We start from the raw sequence: 14,329 nt of genomic DNA, 5'->3' as shown, positions 1-14,329 counted from the left end.
TGCCCATTAAAACTGTCAAACATCTACAGGTTTAGCCTTTAAAGCCTTTTTAACAAAATCAAGTTTTTAGAGTATAGCTACGATTCAGTGCCATATTTTCGGATGAAAGACCTATATAGGTGAAAGTCAAACAAATTGGTACTAACATTCAGCATTTGAAAAATTAATTATTTATTAATTTATCTTGAGTACATATAAAAAAAAGAATTATTTAACCACTAAAAAATCAAGTAAATGAAGTACCTTGATAAGAAGTGAATATCTTTTTTATTTTTTCTTCAAGTGTTTTATAAACTTATAGAATATAATTTGCATTTTAATTTGAAAAATTGCCTTGAAAAAAAGTTTGACTTTGATTGATTTTTAGTCAACTTAGTTTTTAATATTTTTTAAGAAATTGATTAAAATAAGCTATTTAAGTTATGTGACAATATATTATTCCGTGCAGGAAAATTGAATTGGATATATGGCTATCAATTATTTTGAATATGAAGCATCTATACTTGTTTTAATCCCCTAACATCTAATTTTTTAATCATATTAGTTTATATTATTGTTGAAAAACTCACGAAGAGTTTAATTTTTTTTTCACAAAATATTATCGTAAGCAATATTCAACATTACCTAACCAGCTTACTTTATGAAAATTTCTTAGTAATTATTTAAATCAAAATTGACCAAAAATCAATAAAAAAAACTTTTATAACGATGAGTCTGAAATAAAGCATTTGATTTTTAGAATTGATTTTAATATCTGTAGACACTGTAGATTATGGTAAATTTTATTCAAAATTTATATTCCTCAAATTCTATTTAAGTAATGGCTGCCGATATAAATTTGTTAAAATAAAGCAGAATCAAATTACTATACGATAATACAACTGTGTCACATATCAAGATTAACTTATTTTGTATGAATAGAAAATATTTGTCCGTTCGAACAGCACATAATCTGTCCGACAAAACAATTTGCCTCTCCTGAACTATTAGAAATATGTCGATATAAAGCCCTGTATATCAAATGAAAACCTAGAACCTAATCTTTTAGTTAATTACTGGAACTTAAAAAATAAATAAACGTTGTAAATGTATCAAAAAGCGATGGGAAAGGGTATCAAGGTTTGTTCTTACTATAATATTAGAACTGCTAGGATGAAACAATGTAATGATGCTCTCATTTGGGGGGGGGGAGGGCTAAATAGGGAACAGCTAAATAAAAACAATAATATATTTATAAAAACACAGAGGGAAACGGAAGTAAGATAAAAAAAATCACAGCTGGATGTAACTCCATTCAATGGGAACCATTCATTTAAATAATCGTACTACAAGTGATTAGTATTATATTATATATACTATCACAAACAGAATAAGCTTTTTAACAGCAACATAATAGTAATTGTTGTTTGGCTTTCTAAAGAATATCTTCGTTGAACAAACGCTCATGAATTTATTCATTCTATATATATTTATATAAAAAGAAATGGCTCATAAACCCATCGCAAGATAACGTCAAGATTCAGCATAATTTATAAACACACATTTTAATTTTTTTTTTGCAAAAATATTTACATAATATGTTGGTTGTACATTATTTGCTTGTCAAATTGCTTATTAAAAAGAAAAAGAAAGCCAGTCGGACTTCAATTGAGGTTACTCTATGTAATAAGATGTACATAGGTATAATTAGTTTTTATTTGCCTAATTATTATATATGTAATTATATAAGGACGTTATCAAAATTTTTTAAAATATCAGTGAACAAATTAGGCCAGCTTGTTTGTCAAGTTTTTTGTGTGAACTTCAATTAAGACTGTTGCAGAAAAGTTGCCGTAAGGTGGTAACAAAATAACCTATGCAAAATTACATTATTTCGTATTTAAGTGCAAAATTTTAATGGATAACATTCTAACCTATAAACTAGAATGGACTAGAAAACTAGAACTGGGAAGAATGGTCTAACTACATTCCTGATTTTGGGTCCTCTTTTTCATGTCGGAGGAAAGGTTGCGAGATACAATACAATCTAAGTTTGTTCAAAATTTCATTACGTTATAATCACTTTAGGAAAAAACTTTATAAATACATTTCTTATAGTCTAGATTATCATCAATCAAAATATATAAATATCCTTTTTTGAAATTACAAAATAAAGAATTTCACCCTTTTTCTAACTTGTAGCAAGATTTGCAACCTAAAGATGAGATCCTAGGTCAAGGGAACATTGCAAGGTTTTTTTTGTTACCACATGTTATTAATGGAAATTCGAAAAAATGTTGACGGACCAATCAATTCAACCTAAAAGAGGTACTGATTAGCCGAATCAAAAGCTCTTTTGGATTTTCAGCTATCGATGATTTTTTTTTCTCTTACTCCTTATTAGTGTTCAGATTGTTGATAATATCAATAAACCTACTTTTAAATAAAGAATAGGCCAAATGTTGGAGAGGTTTAGGACATTGGGAATTACCAGTTAATTGCTATATATTTTAAGAAGAGAGGTTAAGGAATTCAATGAATATTGAGCTTATAAACATTGACATCTAATATATTTATTTGTCAAATAAAAAAATTATTTAAAAAAAAAAATGTTAGAAAGCTTCCTTTGTTATTAGTACTATTCATAAAATAAATATATTTTATATGAGGGGAAAGTTTTAAAGATATGTTTCCCTAATATTTTTTTGTTTGATATTATATTTAGTTCGTTTATATATGTAACTAGGAGTACGAACATACTTACAAAGTAAACTTTTTCCTTACCTGTTATGACATAGCTTCTATAGCTTTTTAATTTTTTTTTGTCGGCTCATATATATACAAATGTATATACGGTATATTCACATGGGGATAGTATGTATATGCTATATACTTTAGAGTGCATCAACGCCTATTCTCTCAAATGTGACATTTGGTGATGGATAATGTTGCAAAACATTAACAAAATCGGAGGTGGTTCTGATGTGGTGGTAACTTAGCACTTATATACAGGTTTAGGAAGTAAAGCGTGAACTTTTAATTAATGTTAATTTTTAATGAATACAGGGAGGTTTAGTGATTATTTTTGATATTCATGTTCAGCAAACTCTTGTGCTTAAAAAAATTAAAATTAACATTTCGTCATTTCTTCATCATGAGTGAGCAAAAAAAACAAAAAGCAGCGCATCTCAGATCTCTTAGATGCTGAAATTAAGGTGGTGAAGATTATGGACATTCTGACTTGCTCCGTGAGATTGGTTTCAAAGGGGCTCAAGATGGAGTATCAGGAAAACAATTTAATTAAATATTAATAAAATTTATAAATTATTAATTAAAATGTTAAAAAATAGAAAACGAAAATCAACATGGTAACCCTGACAATTTGAGGATTTATTTGATTATTTTGTCCTTCAGCACTGCCCAGTACTTGTCAGCACAGACTCTCTCTTTTTGGTTGAAGAAGATTGGCGGCATCACCGTCCCGTTGAACCTAATGACCTAAAGCGTCATGACCAGGACCGAAAACTTGTTTTTGTAGACTATAGGTACCTTCACTTTCTGTCACCGAAGGAGCGGTGGTTTTGGTTGTTGCATATCATGTTTACGGTCCACTTCTTCTTGTCGCTGAAAAAAGTAATGACGACGCTTATCCTTGAGGAAATTCAATAATTTGAAGCTCCTGTTCAACTGGCCTTCCTTCATCTTAGATGTCAAGATGTGCCTTTTTGAGTGCTTATAGGAAGTCAACTTCAGGTCGGTCTTTACATTTCTATAGACTGTCTGTTTGCTGACTCCGCAGTTTTTTTTTTGAGCACAGTCATCGATGTCGCCGGATTTGCCTCAATGGATCGTTTGAGGCCCGCCAGAAACGTGGTAGTCCTCTTCTTGTCGCTTCTTGCCTTGTAAGACTTCTGTTAAGACTGGCCAGTTTGCTTCTACTTGTCGTAGATCCTATATACCGCCATATTTAGGTACTACAGCGTTTTGGCAATCGCAGGAGGCTTATTTCCCTTGCGAATCATTTCGAAAACGGTCGACCTTTTCCCTTTCTCTTTATTTGTTTGCTTACCTATTTGCACGAAACTTTTTATGCTTAAATTAAACACCCAACCTAACACTGCTAAATTAAAATTTTCTAACTTATAGCCCTTTAAAAAATGACCTAATTTACTTGCACATCAAACATCAACCTTTGGTCAAACTCGTTTTGACCAAATCTTCAATAACTCGAGTGAGACACAACCCTCATGAATCCAAACTCGAGAGTTATAAATCGAATCCAACACTACAATATATATATATTATTAAAAAAAATGTTTATTTTGAGATAAAACTTTTTTTATTTTGTTTATGTTTCTTTATCAAATAAATACATTTTCTTTTCTTTGTTCACAAAGGAACTTGGGAATTAATTAATTATCTTCACTTATTCTATTTTAATGTAAAACATTTTTGGTCTTCAATGTACTTAAATCATAAATTTTTCTCCATGGATCCGGTTTTCATCAAATTTATCGAGGTTTAAAGAAAATTGCCGAAACGCAACATTTAGCTTGTGTATATTCCAGCCAATACTTTCTTCGGTCAAATAGGATGTCTCAATTTACAATACCACATCCGTGAATATAATGTTTTATCCGTTCTCCTCATGACGTATACAAATTTTTCATATTTTTGCTTCAGATTCAGCTAAAAGAGTGGATTCATAGAAACTGCATAGTTGGTAGTTATAGAGTATAGTAGCGAATGTAACACCGACCATTGGAATATTCTATGGAGCAAGTAACTTCCCCTCATTCCAAGGCAGGACCAAAAAGTCCAACAACAAAAGAAGGGGAGTAAGTACACTGTAAGACAGACAACCATCCACCTCATGTGTGAATGTGACAACTAAAAGACAAGAAGTACGCATTAGAAAAGTGCTACAGATAGGGAATCTCAAAAGAGTACACCTGTGAGCACAGATATAGAAGAACCTGATGAGCTGAGAAATGCGAGGTGAAATATTTGTGCTCATCAAATTTCCTCAGGCGAAAACATCAATAATTCATTTAGAAAAGTATAAAATATGCAAGTTGATGGAATCAAAATATATTTCTACTGCCATACACATGTCAGTTTACCAAACCAGAGCCATCTGATTGCAAGTTTATTGCAAAAGATAAAGTGGAATTGAAGGAATTCTGAGTGTAACACATGGACTGAAAAGTAACCGGCTTCACATATAGATGGTGCTATTTTTTAATGCACTTCATTTTCAGTTAGTAACAACCTTCAAAAGGCAGTTGTCAAAATTTTATGGTCCAATCTGTTCTTTAGCTTGTGAGTTATTGCGGTAATTTTGACGCTACTTTGGTTATTTCCAAAACAATAGATAAAATAACTTGTGTTTTTATTTAACACTGCTTCTGAATGGGAAAAATACACTTCAAGAAAAAGCAATGGCTTCAAAAGGGTTATGTGGAGTACACTCTTTAAATCAAATATATTTTTTTAATGTTAATTTTGAACGAAAAAAAATCTTGTTTTCTTTGTTCAGCCCCGAACATTTCTGTTCATGTGTTAATGTAAACATGGCCAAAAAGGGGCAAACTTTCAATTAGATAATGAATGATTTACCATGTTTATTCATATCATAAATTTTCCGTAGCAAATGTAGATGAGATATCAGCTATAACAATTTTGATGTCCATATTCCCCGTTCTCCCCTAACATGCAAGTTTATTCAACTCCCCTAGTGAACAAGACAGTGTCGTTACGAAAACTACTTTGTACAAATATTGATCACGTCACCGTTGTTTTAAAAGAATAATGATTTCGGATAATGTATTATTTTTTGTTAAAATGTTTAAATAAATACGTTAATTCCACTATATTTATCAGTTAGTTACCGGATCCCAATATTTCCTAGGATCCTGCTCAACTACAATTACCCGAGAAATGATATATATATATGTATAAAGTAGAAGGAAGCCCAAGCTATATACACAAAGTGAGATCAAAGGAGAAGATGGAGGAAGCATTTTCCTTCCAATTACCGTCTTATGTAATTCCCTTTTTTTGAAAGAAATAATAAAATGGAGAAAAATTCAATTTCTATCTTATATTTGTATGTACATAAATGCTGATGATAAAAACGAAAGAGAGGGAGAAATAAAAGAAAACGAAAATAGAAAGCTCTGCTACTCTACTACTTATTTACACACACAAAATGAAATAAAAAAAAGAGAGGGAATGTCAATAATCCTTCTGACTGAAATGACAATTTGTTCACTTTCTAAATGAGATTTTATACTCAGGAAATGTTACAGATAGAATGTAGTCAAACCACACAGATGATGATAATCTTTATTAATAAATGAAAGTTGGACTATCTGTATGTTCGAGGGTGGTTTGAAAAGTTTCCGACCTAACAAAGACATTTTGTCTTATTATTATTTAATTTTTCAGTATAGTCTCCTTGTAACTCTACGCAATTCTCCCAGCGATTCTTCCATCCCTCTAACTCGTTCAAATAATACTAAGCGTTTTTCTCAGTAAAATAATTGTTCCCGAATTATCGATTTACTTAGATGTATCAAACTTTAACACAACAAGCCTATATGTCTGCTATTGTTTGAGTCTATTTAAAAGTTACAATAAAAAAACAAAACTTAATGATAACTTGATTTTGTCGATTTTTACACTCATGTAAAATATCAAAAAGAGTACATTCTCCTTCTCTAAAGCGCTGCTTGTCTTATTAAGGATATATATCATTGCATGTAGCATTGAGAGTGTATACAGGATGGACTGTATATAGTGCTCCCTTATGTATATTTTTGATCTAATAAATAATAATGTAGTACGAAATATTGCAAGTGTTTTGCATATAGTACCGAAGGTATATACTTTATACAGCTCTACCTGATGTATATCATATATATATTTCCATCGAAGTAATAACAATGTAGTCCTATTAAATGATATATCGCAGGCGTTTTGCATGTTGTATGTGCTTAAATGCAGGGTGGACTGTATATAGTGTTCCCTGATGTATATCATCAACATATTTTGATCTAAGAAGTAAAAATATAGTTGTATTAATGATATCTCGATGACCTATAGCATCGAGTTATATTAAATATTATTTGAGCAAAATTTGTCTTTTAGCCAAAAGCTATGTTGGATACTACCGCTATTAGAAAAAGAGCAGTTTCATCGGAAATTTTAACAGGAAAGCAGTCTTCGTGTTCTATGACATGACAATTTAAAACAGAGAGGGACAAAAAATAAAAATATTTATTTCGGAATAGAGTTGGAAAAAAAGATAAGGACATTTACCCGGGAAAATATGTTTTAATATATACACGTGTAGTATCCTATATCGATTTACAAAAATTCAATACGTCACAAATGCAGTATCAACTTTCCAGTATTTAAAAAAAATTTGATTATCCAATTTTATTTTTTAGGAGGATAACATTTCTCTATTTCTCTCTCTTCCTCTTTTTCTCTTTGGCAAACACGTGCGATAATTTGAAACAATATTTTTCAATGTCTGTTTTATTAAATAAAATACAGCGATATGCTCACATAAAGAAGTTGGAATGGAGAGTGAGGGGCGTTTGGTACAATGTAAATAATAAAATATGGAAAAAGATTAGATCCCTTCCCTAATTTTTTTTCCATCTATCCAAATTACTTCTTTCGAAATCCTGCTTTTCCCTGTTCTTCTTATTATTTTCTATTTTGACATCATTTATTATCACAATACACATTTGTTCATTGATGTACTAGTCAAAATATGAATTCATTGGTATGCACACATAAATAATGGAAAGGTCCAAGTAATATTCGTATACGTAGAGGACTTGTACGCGGAACAACAATTCAAAAAATACGTTTATATATAATTACCCGTCCACCGGTAAAATTATATCAAAGTATTTGCATCTTTGTTAATTGTCCTGTTTTCACCCGGATTTCAAATATTGATCACCATTTATTGGTAATTTCGAGTCTTTCCCTTTTGTATGAGTACTTTTGTACATATAGGATGATTCATCAATTAATTATATACTATTAATTGCCTATGACATCACTAGAGATGAAAATCGTACGTATCCTGCGCGTGTCAAAATAGAAGAAACCAAAAATCAACATAGTAACTCTGACAATTTGAAGAATGTTTTGAAAGAGAACAGCTACAATCAGCTGTGAGAAGGGGGAGAAGGAAGTAAGCAAAAACATTTTGCTCGGCTTCAATCATCACTGAGTCATGACTAAGCAAAAATATATCCAATATATGAAATGCACAGTCTTTTGTTTTCTGGGCTTTCAGTCACTCCTCAGTAGTGTTGTGTCGGTGTCTATTACTGTTATGTATTTCAAATTTCCTTCCTTGTTTTTATCTTCTTGATTATTCGTTTATGTATTAAAGTACTATGTTTTACGTATTATAAATAGTCTTGTATTTTGTAAATATATTAGAGTATAGTTAGAATACACATGATCTTATAAAGAGTGTAGTCTTATTCCTCCACGCCATTTCATCTTCTTATTTGTCTCTCGCTCATCCTGGATCTCTCCACCTTATAAATAAGTTTGTGTCTCTCCCTCGTCAAGACGCAACAATTACGAACTGAGGACTGTAGTTCATTCCAATCCCACTTGTTGGTCCTTAAAGTAGGTAAAATCCATCCCTCGTGGTGTTATTAAAGATGTATTTCCTTTATCTAATTATCTTATTACATAATAGAATAAATTAAAAATATAAAGGAATAATATAATTGTTTCTTCTTATATATTGCATTATAAGGAAGACAGGAATATTTTTTTTCAAGGTATGTGGAAATTTCTTAATACATATCTCATACATCTGATTTAGCTTAATAAACCATGGAATTCATAGTAAAAATTACAAAGACGGATAGCAACGGTTCTAAGATTGGACAGGACCAAATAAATAAGGACCAACACAACACTACTCATCCTCAAGGGCGATGACATCTAATTGAAAAATAAGGATGCAGTTATAAGAAAATTACGTCGGAATAACAAATTCCACTTTTCATTGTTATGTTCTTTCAAAAAGTTGTTTGTCCCATGGGCCCCTGTTCTGGGGCCATATCCCTTATCAGTAGCATCGTGCACATTATAATGTACTTCAAAAGGTTCTTAGTAATTTTGGCTCTGAATATATGTAGCTCTAAATTACTCAGCGTATTAAAATTCTCGGTTCTAACTTATTTCTAAGTTACATAACCCTCATGTCTACTCAGTTCTTAAAAAATATCAGAAGCCCATCCCTAACATAAAACATTACAAATATGTATTATTGATCTTAATCTCAACACTTGGATCACCTAACTGACTACTTTTCTTACCTAATGAAAGCATATCCCTTATCCTTAAATATTCGAATTTCTTGAATACACCCAAAATGAGAAAAAGTTTTTTGTAAGAGCTCTTCCGAGAGTCCAGTTGTTATTCCACCACAGTATACAGTGCAATTTGTTGGACTAGATTGATTGTAAACTTCATCAAAAGTAAGTGGCTTTGCATTTACTGAAAAAGAAAGAAAATAAATTATAAATATATGTATGAGTTAAATAAATATTAAATAATAAGCTAAAATTATTGTATTATGAATTGATTTTATTATATGATTGTGATCTTTTTTGAATCTTCCAAACTTTTCTACAAAAATTTTTTTTCTTCGTTGTAAAATCGTAGCCTAACAAAATGTTAAATATAATTTTACCAATTAACGCAAAACATACTGTTAATAAGAAGCCACACGGCTGCACCTCACTAACAACAAAATTTACACTATAATTTGATGTCAGCTCTACATTTTTCAGTGGTTTGAACATTGATTTGTTAAGTTTGAATTATATCTTGCTAAGTTGTAAACAGTTATTAATAATTATATATGTAGTTGATATGAATCTTTGATTTTGTGGTTGTTTTTTTTATTTATTTTTTAAAGAAAGGTTAGAAGATACTATAAGTGTGTTGAAAGCAGAAGAAAAACTAAACTAAAATTAAACATAAAACTAAATAGTATTTGTAGAATGGTGGCAGGTGGTGGGGTAAGCAAATACATTCCCTACAAAATTCGATTCATTTTTTTGAAACCGTTATTGGTTTTGCGTAACAGTCTACAGGTAGGTCTGGATAGTTGGCAATGCCTTCTCACTTTTGAATTATTTCCCAGCGCCCCTGGTGATGAGCACTGTTTTGTTGGTCATCATTTATTCGGTCTATTCAAGTTTTAGAACTGTACCAATAGTAACGTGTACACTGTACCCGTCTGATAGAAATTAAAACAAGAAGTAAATCCCGTCATCATAAGTTTTTAATAGTGTGTAGGAATGGAATCTGTTAATATTATTATTTATTGGTACCGTGTTTAAAAATATTCCATGACATCTTCCCTTTTCAAAATGGAAATGAATTGACTGGTGATGATTTTGCAGGAAATGAATTTAAAGAGTGTACCAAGAGTCTGTGGCAAAAAAAATATATATATACAAAAACTTGTATTTAAAGAAATGCTGTGCTTCACATAATATAATCTAAGGGATTCAGGTTTAGTGAATTGGGTGGCTAAAGATCTTTGTACCAAGATGCGTTGGAACCTAATTTGTACTTCTGCGTGCCCTTGCATTTATAAGATGGATCCCCATCCTAAGTACAGCCCCATTTTTTCTGTAAAGAGCAGGATATACCTTTCAGGCCGTCATGTTATTGTACTGCGTGGTGTCTACAGTCACCTTTGTCGAGAATGATGGAAGCATATTTCCGTCAGAACCCACAGCACCCAACATAATTATAAAATCATAGTGTTTTCTCTTCCTAACAGAACAAATGTATGACTCCACATCTTCAGGTATTTTGGCAATGTATCTGGTGCTTCTTGAGAAACTTAATATTTTTTCATCAAAGAACACAAAAACACGAGTTTGGCCTCATTCCAGTTTGTTGATCATTTTCACGCATCTATCGAGTATTTTCTCATGTTATTGGGATGTCAGTCTTTGAACTTTGGTTAAGGCTCTATATCTTAGCCCTAGGTTATTTTTCACAATGCCGCCCATGGTATTTTTATGAATGTTTAAATCCCCGGCAATCTGATGGATGTTACTACGTGCAGCAACTTCAATTTTGGTCTTAATTGCACTGATGTTGGGTTTGTGCGTGCTGTACGTGGCCTCCCATTCCGGGGACAATCATAAAAGTTCTTGATGACATTATAGGTAATTGTTCTTGACTTTGTACACCAGGTTTATTGAGACAAAGGAACGTTCCAAAATGTCCTTGATCGTGCCCCCATTGTCAATGTGTGAAGTAATTTTCTTTCTTATCTCCTCCATGGTTTGATGGTTTGTTTGTTGATTAACCTAGGAAGACACTAAGGGTTGCAAATAAAAGCTCTTATGATCACGCAACTTTTTTTCTTCTTGAGAAATTAATTATTTTAAACGAAAATTAGTTTATTGCTCCTTCAAATAATTGGGACGATGTTTTGGAACGTCCTGTACTTGGATTGAAATGACTAGGAATTAAAAGACAGGGAATTTATTTACCGGTCACGGTACCAGGTATTTATTACATATAGTATAAATATATCTCTCCTTTTTTACCTATTTCGTTTTTCTAATCAACAACAATAACGAAAAAACAACATGAATCAGATTGAATCCTAATCAAAAACTTTTTTTCCTTTCTGCCTAGTTTTTTTTTTCATTCATTCAGTCAATAAATAAATAAAACTTTTTAAAGTTTACTCAGGTATAAAGGTATATTAAATTAATCATAGAGTATGGCTATAGATATACAAGTATATAGTATATAAAAACTGAAACAACCTTTTGTTTCTTTTATGTGACGATAGTGAATCCTACTAGACAATTCAGAATGAAAATTGATAAGGCTACCACGTTTCGACTGCTAGATTTAAGAATACTTAATTAATTATTGTACTTATTATATACTATGTAATCTTTATTGTATCTCACAGCCTTTCCTACAAAAAAAAAAAAAAAAAAAAAAGAATAGAAGAAAATACAATTCTTCATTTAATTATAGGGATAACTATAGTTCAACCAATCAATGTTAAGAACACTATCAATAAGAGTCAAGAATAGAGAGAAAATCGACAATTGACATAAAAAATAGTGTAAATTTTGTTGTTGCTTGAATTACACCTCGATCACGTGACATTTTATATTCCAGAAATTATTATGTTCTCATAATTCTTAAATAAGTTTTAAGAATTTAAGCTAATGCTTCATTCTGCCCAAAAAATTAATGAAAGTGAAAAAAAACAAAAAACTCCTAGGTTTTATATTTAGAAAATGTGTCACAACTCAGGATCAAGTGCACTTATTAATAATAATGCAATGTTAATAGGTAGTGATATAAATAGTATGACTTTTTCTAGTCGCAACCTGAATAGTATTTTTGTTTTTCCAAAGCTTTACCGTTATCACTTAACTATTGAGAAGGAAACATGATTGAATATATAAAGTGGATGTGCTCATGAATGATGCTGAGTAACACTGATGATTTGTTGGGACGTTGTTGGACTCGGAGTAGAATTGAGGATCGATATGAGATCGATGCCTGCCTATGTACATGCTAGATACGGGGCCAGATTTGCTTTCGTTTCCTTCCTCTTATAGCAGCTTATTCCTAACTTAATGAAATGTCATAACAATTAAACTGCTCTTCTCCAAAACATTCTTTATATTGCTTAGGGTTACAATAATTTTTTACATACAAAAAATGCTTACAATTTACAACAAATGAGTGATGGGTATTTTTTGATAATATATGTACTAGTCAAGAAGTTAATGAGTAAAGGTAAAACATTGTAGTTATATTTGGAGTTGTATAAAATAATATCTGCCGGTATGTTAAAAAGAGAGACCGAGAATATAAAAGAGAAAGGCATCTTAGTTTTAATCAAGGTAAATAGAAATACAAGATTAGACAATCTTGTGAAAAAATGTGATCGGGCACGCTAGAATTTTCCATTTGAAGTATCGTACCGACTGCTGGGCAAGATATACATAATTCGACAAAACATGCAACCAATCATAGTCTATGCATCACTATTGCAAGAATTTTCAATTTGATGTATCTTACCAACTGATGCTATTAAAAAGCGTGGTGGAATTAAACATCAGCCGCACACACATTATATTATAACCTTGTATTTTATTAACCTTGGTTGTAATGATGTTTTATTAGATTAGCTGCATCTAGCTATGCGAGAGCGACGATGGAAATGAACACAAATTCCACTCCTTATCTTGCTAATGCATAGACAGGAATAACTCCGACCCCGACCCTTAACTCTACTCCGAGTCCAACATGTACATTATAACTCCGCAGCAAATCTTCTATGTTACTCTTCGTTATTTATGACGTCACTTCATACATAATAAAAGAATAATAATAACAGCCTTGTAATTTTATTTTTTACAACTCTAATTATAATATTCAAGCATCATGACAGCTAAGCTGCTCCCCTTCAAAATATTTTTAAAATTGTCGTTTTTAATTTTTCTTCTAATTTTCTTTATTACGTACCGATAGGTACGTAATATTTACTTGTACTTGCTATAAATTGAAAAATGTCAATGTCCCTGTGTGCCGCCATATAGTCTTGTTTTCCCCTAAACATATATGACCACAACCATAGAATATAAAGAATAAATTGTGCGTTAGAGGACTCTTCAGGATAGATTATCATTATTTATGATAATCTGTTATACATTATTATACAACAACCAACTGATATAGAGCAAGGGAAAAAACGCCATTTTTTATAAACTCCTTTGCTTGTCAAGATGTTACAATTTCCAATATATTATAAATATTATATATATGTTATTGCATGTACTTTTATTATAGCTCCTTGATGAAGCTGTTTACATTTCTAGTGATGTTTCGGATCACGAGTCCAAATTAGTTAGCCAACAGCTAAACAGAAAAACAACAACAAAAAAACTGATTACCCGCGAAAATAAATAGAAGAACTGATCCTATTATTTATTTATTAATATTATTTAACAGCATTTAAGTCTTTTTTTGAAAATCACGTTTTCAGAGTTTATATAGTTACGATTCAGAGCCATCATTTTAAGTGGAATAACTATATATGTATGTAAATGAATGCTAAAGGTAGTAAAAATTAATAAAAAACTTTGTAACTTTTGAATAATGAAATATTTTTTAAGTTATCTTGAATAAACTTCGTACAAAATATGTCTAATGATAAAACACAAATAAAGTAAAATAAAGAATCACATTTGGAAAGTAATATTTTTGACATATTTGTTACCATTGCTTTATA

The 14,329-nt window shown here is 31.0% G+C and overlaps 1 protein-coding gene across 1 annotated transcript in view; it reads right to left on the bottom strand.

The window, feature by feature from the left end:
- The window catches only part of LOC121125539 (cytotoxic granule associated RNA binding protein TIA1), a 217,198-nt gene that overhangs the window by 22,498 nt on the left and 180,371 nt on the right, over positions 1–14,329 (bottom strand). The window contains exon 4 of the mRNA XM_071891557.1: positions 9,348–9,528. Within this exon, the coding sequence (XP_071747658.1) occupies positions 9,348–9,528 (181 nt within the window). The remainder of the gene's footprint in view (positions 1–9,347; positions 9,529–14,329) is intronic.

The sequence above is a fragment of the Lepeophtheirus salmonis genome, chromosome 10, assembly GCF_016086655.4.
Source record: "Lepeophtheirus salmonis chromosome 10, UVic_Lsal_1.4, whole genome shotgun sequence".
NCBI lineage: Eukaryota > Metazoa > Arthropoda > Copepoda > Siphonostomatoida > Caligidae > Lepeophtheirus > Lepeophtheirus salmonis.
This window is presented reverse-complemented; position numbering and strand designations above follow the sequence as displayed.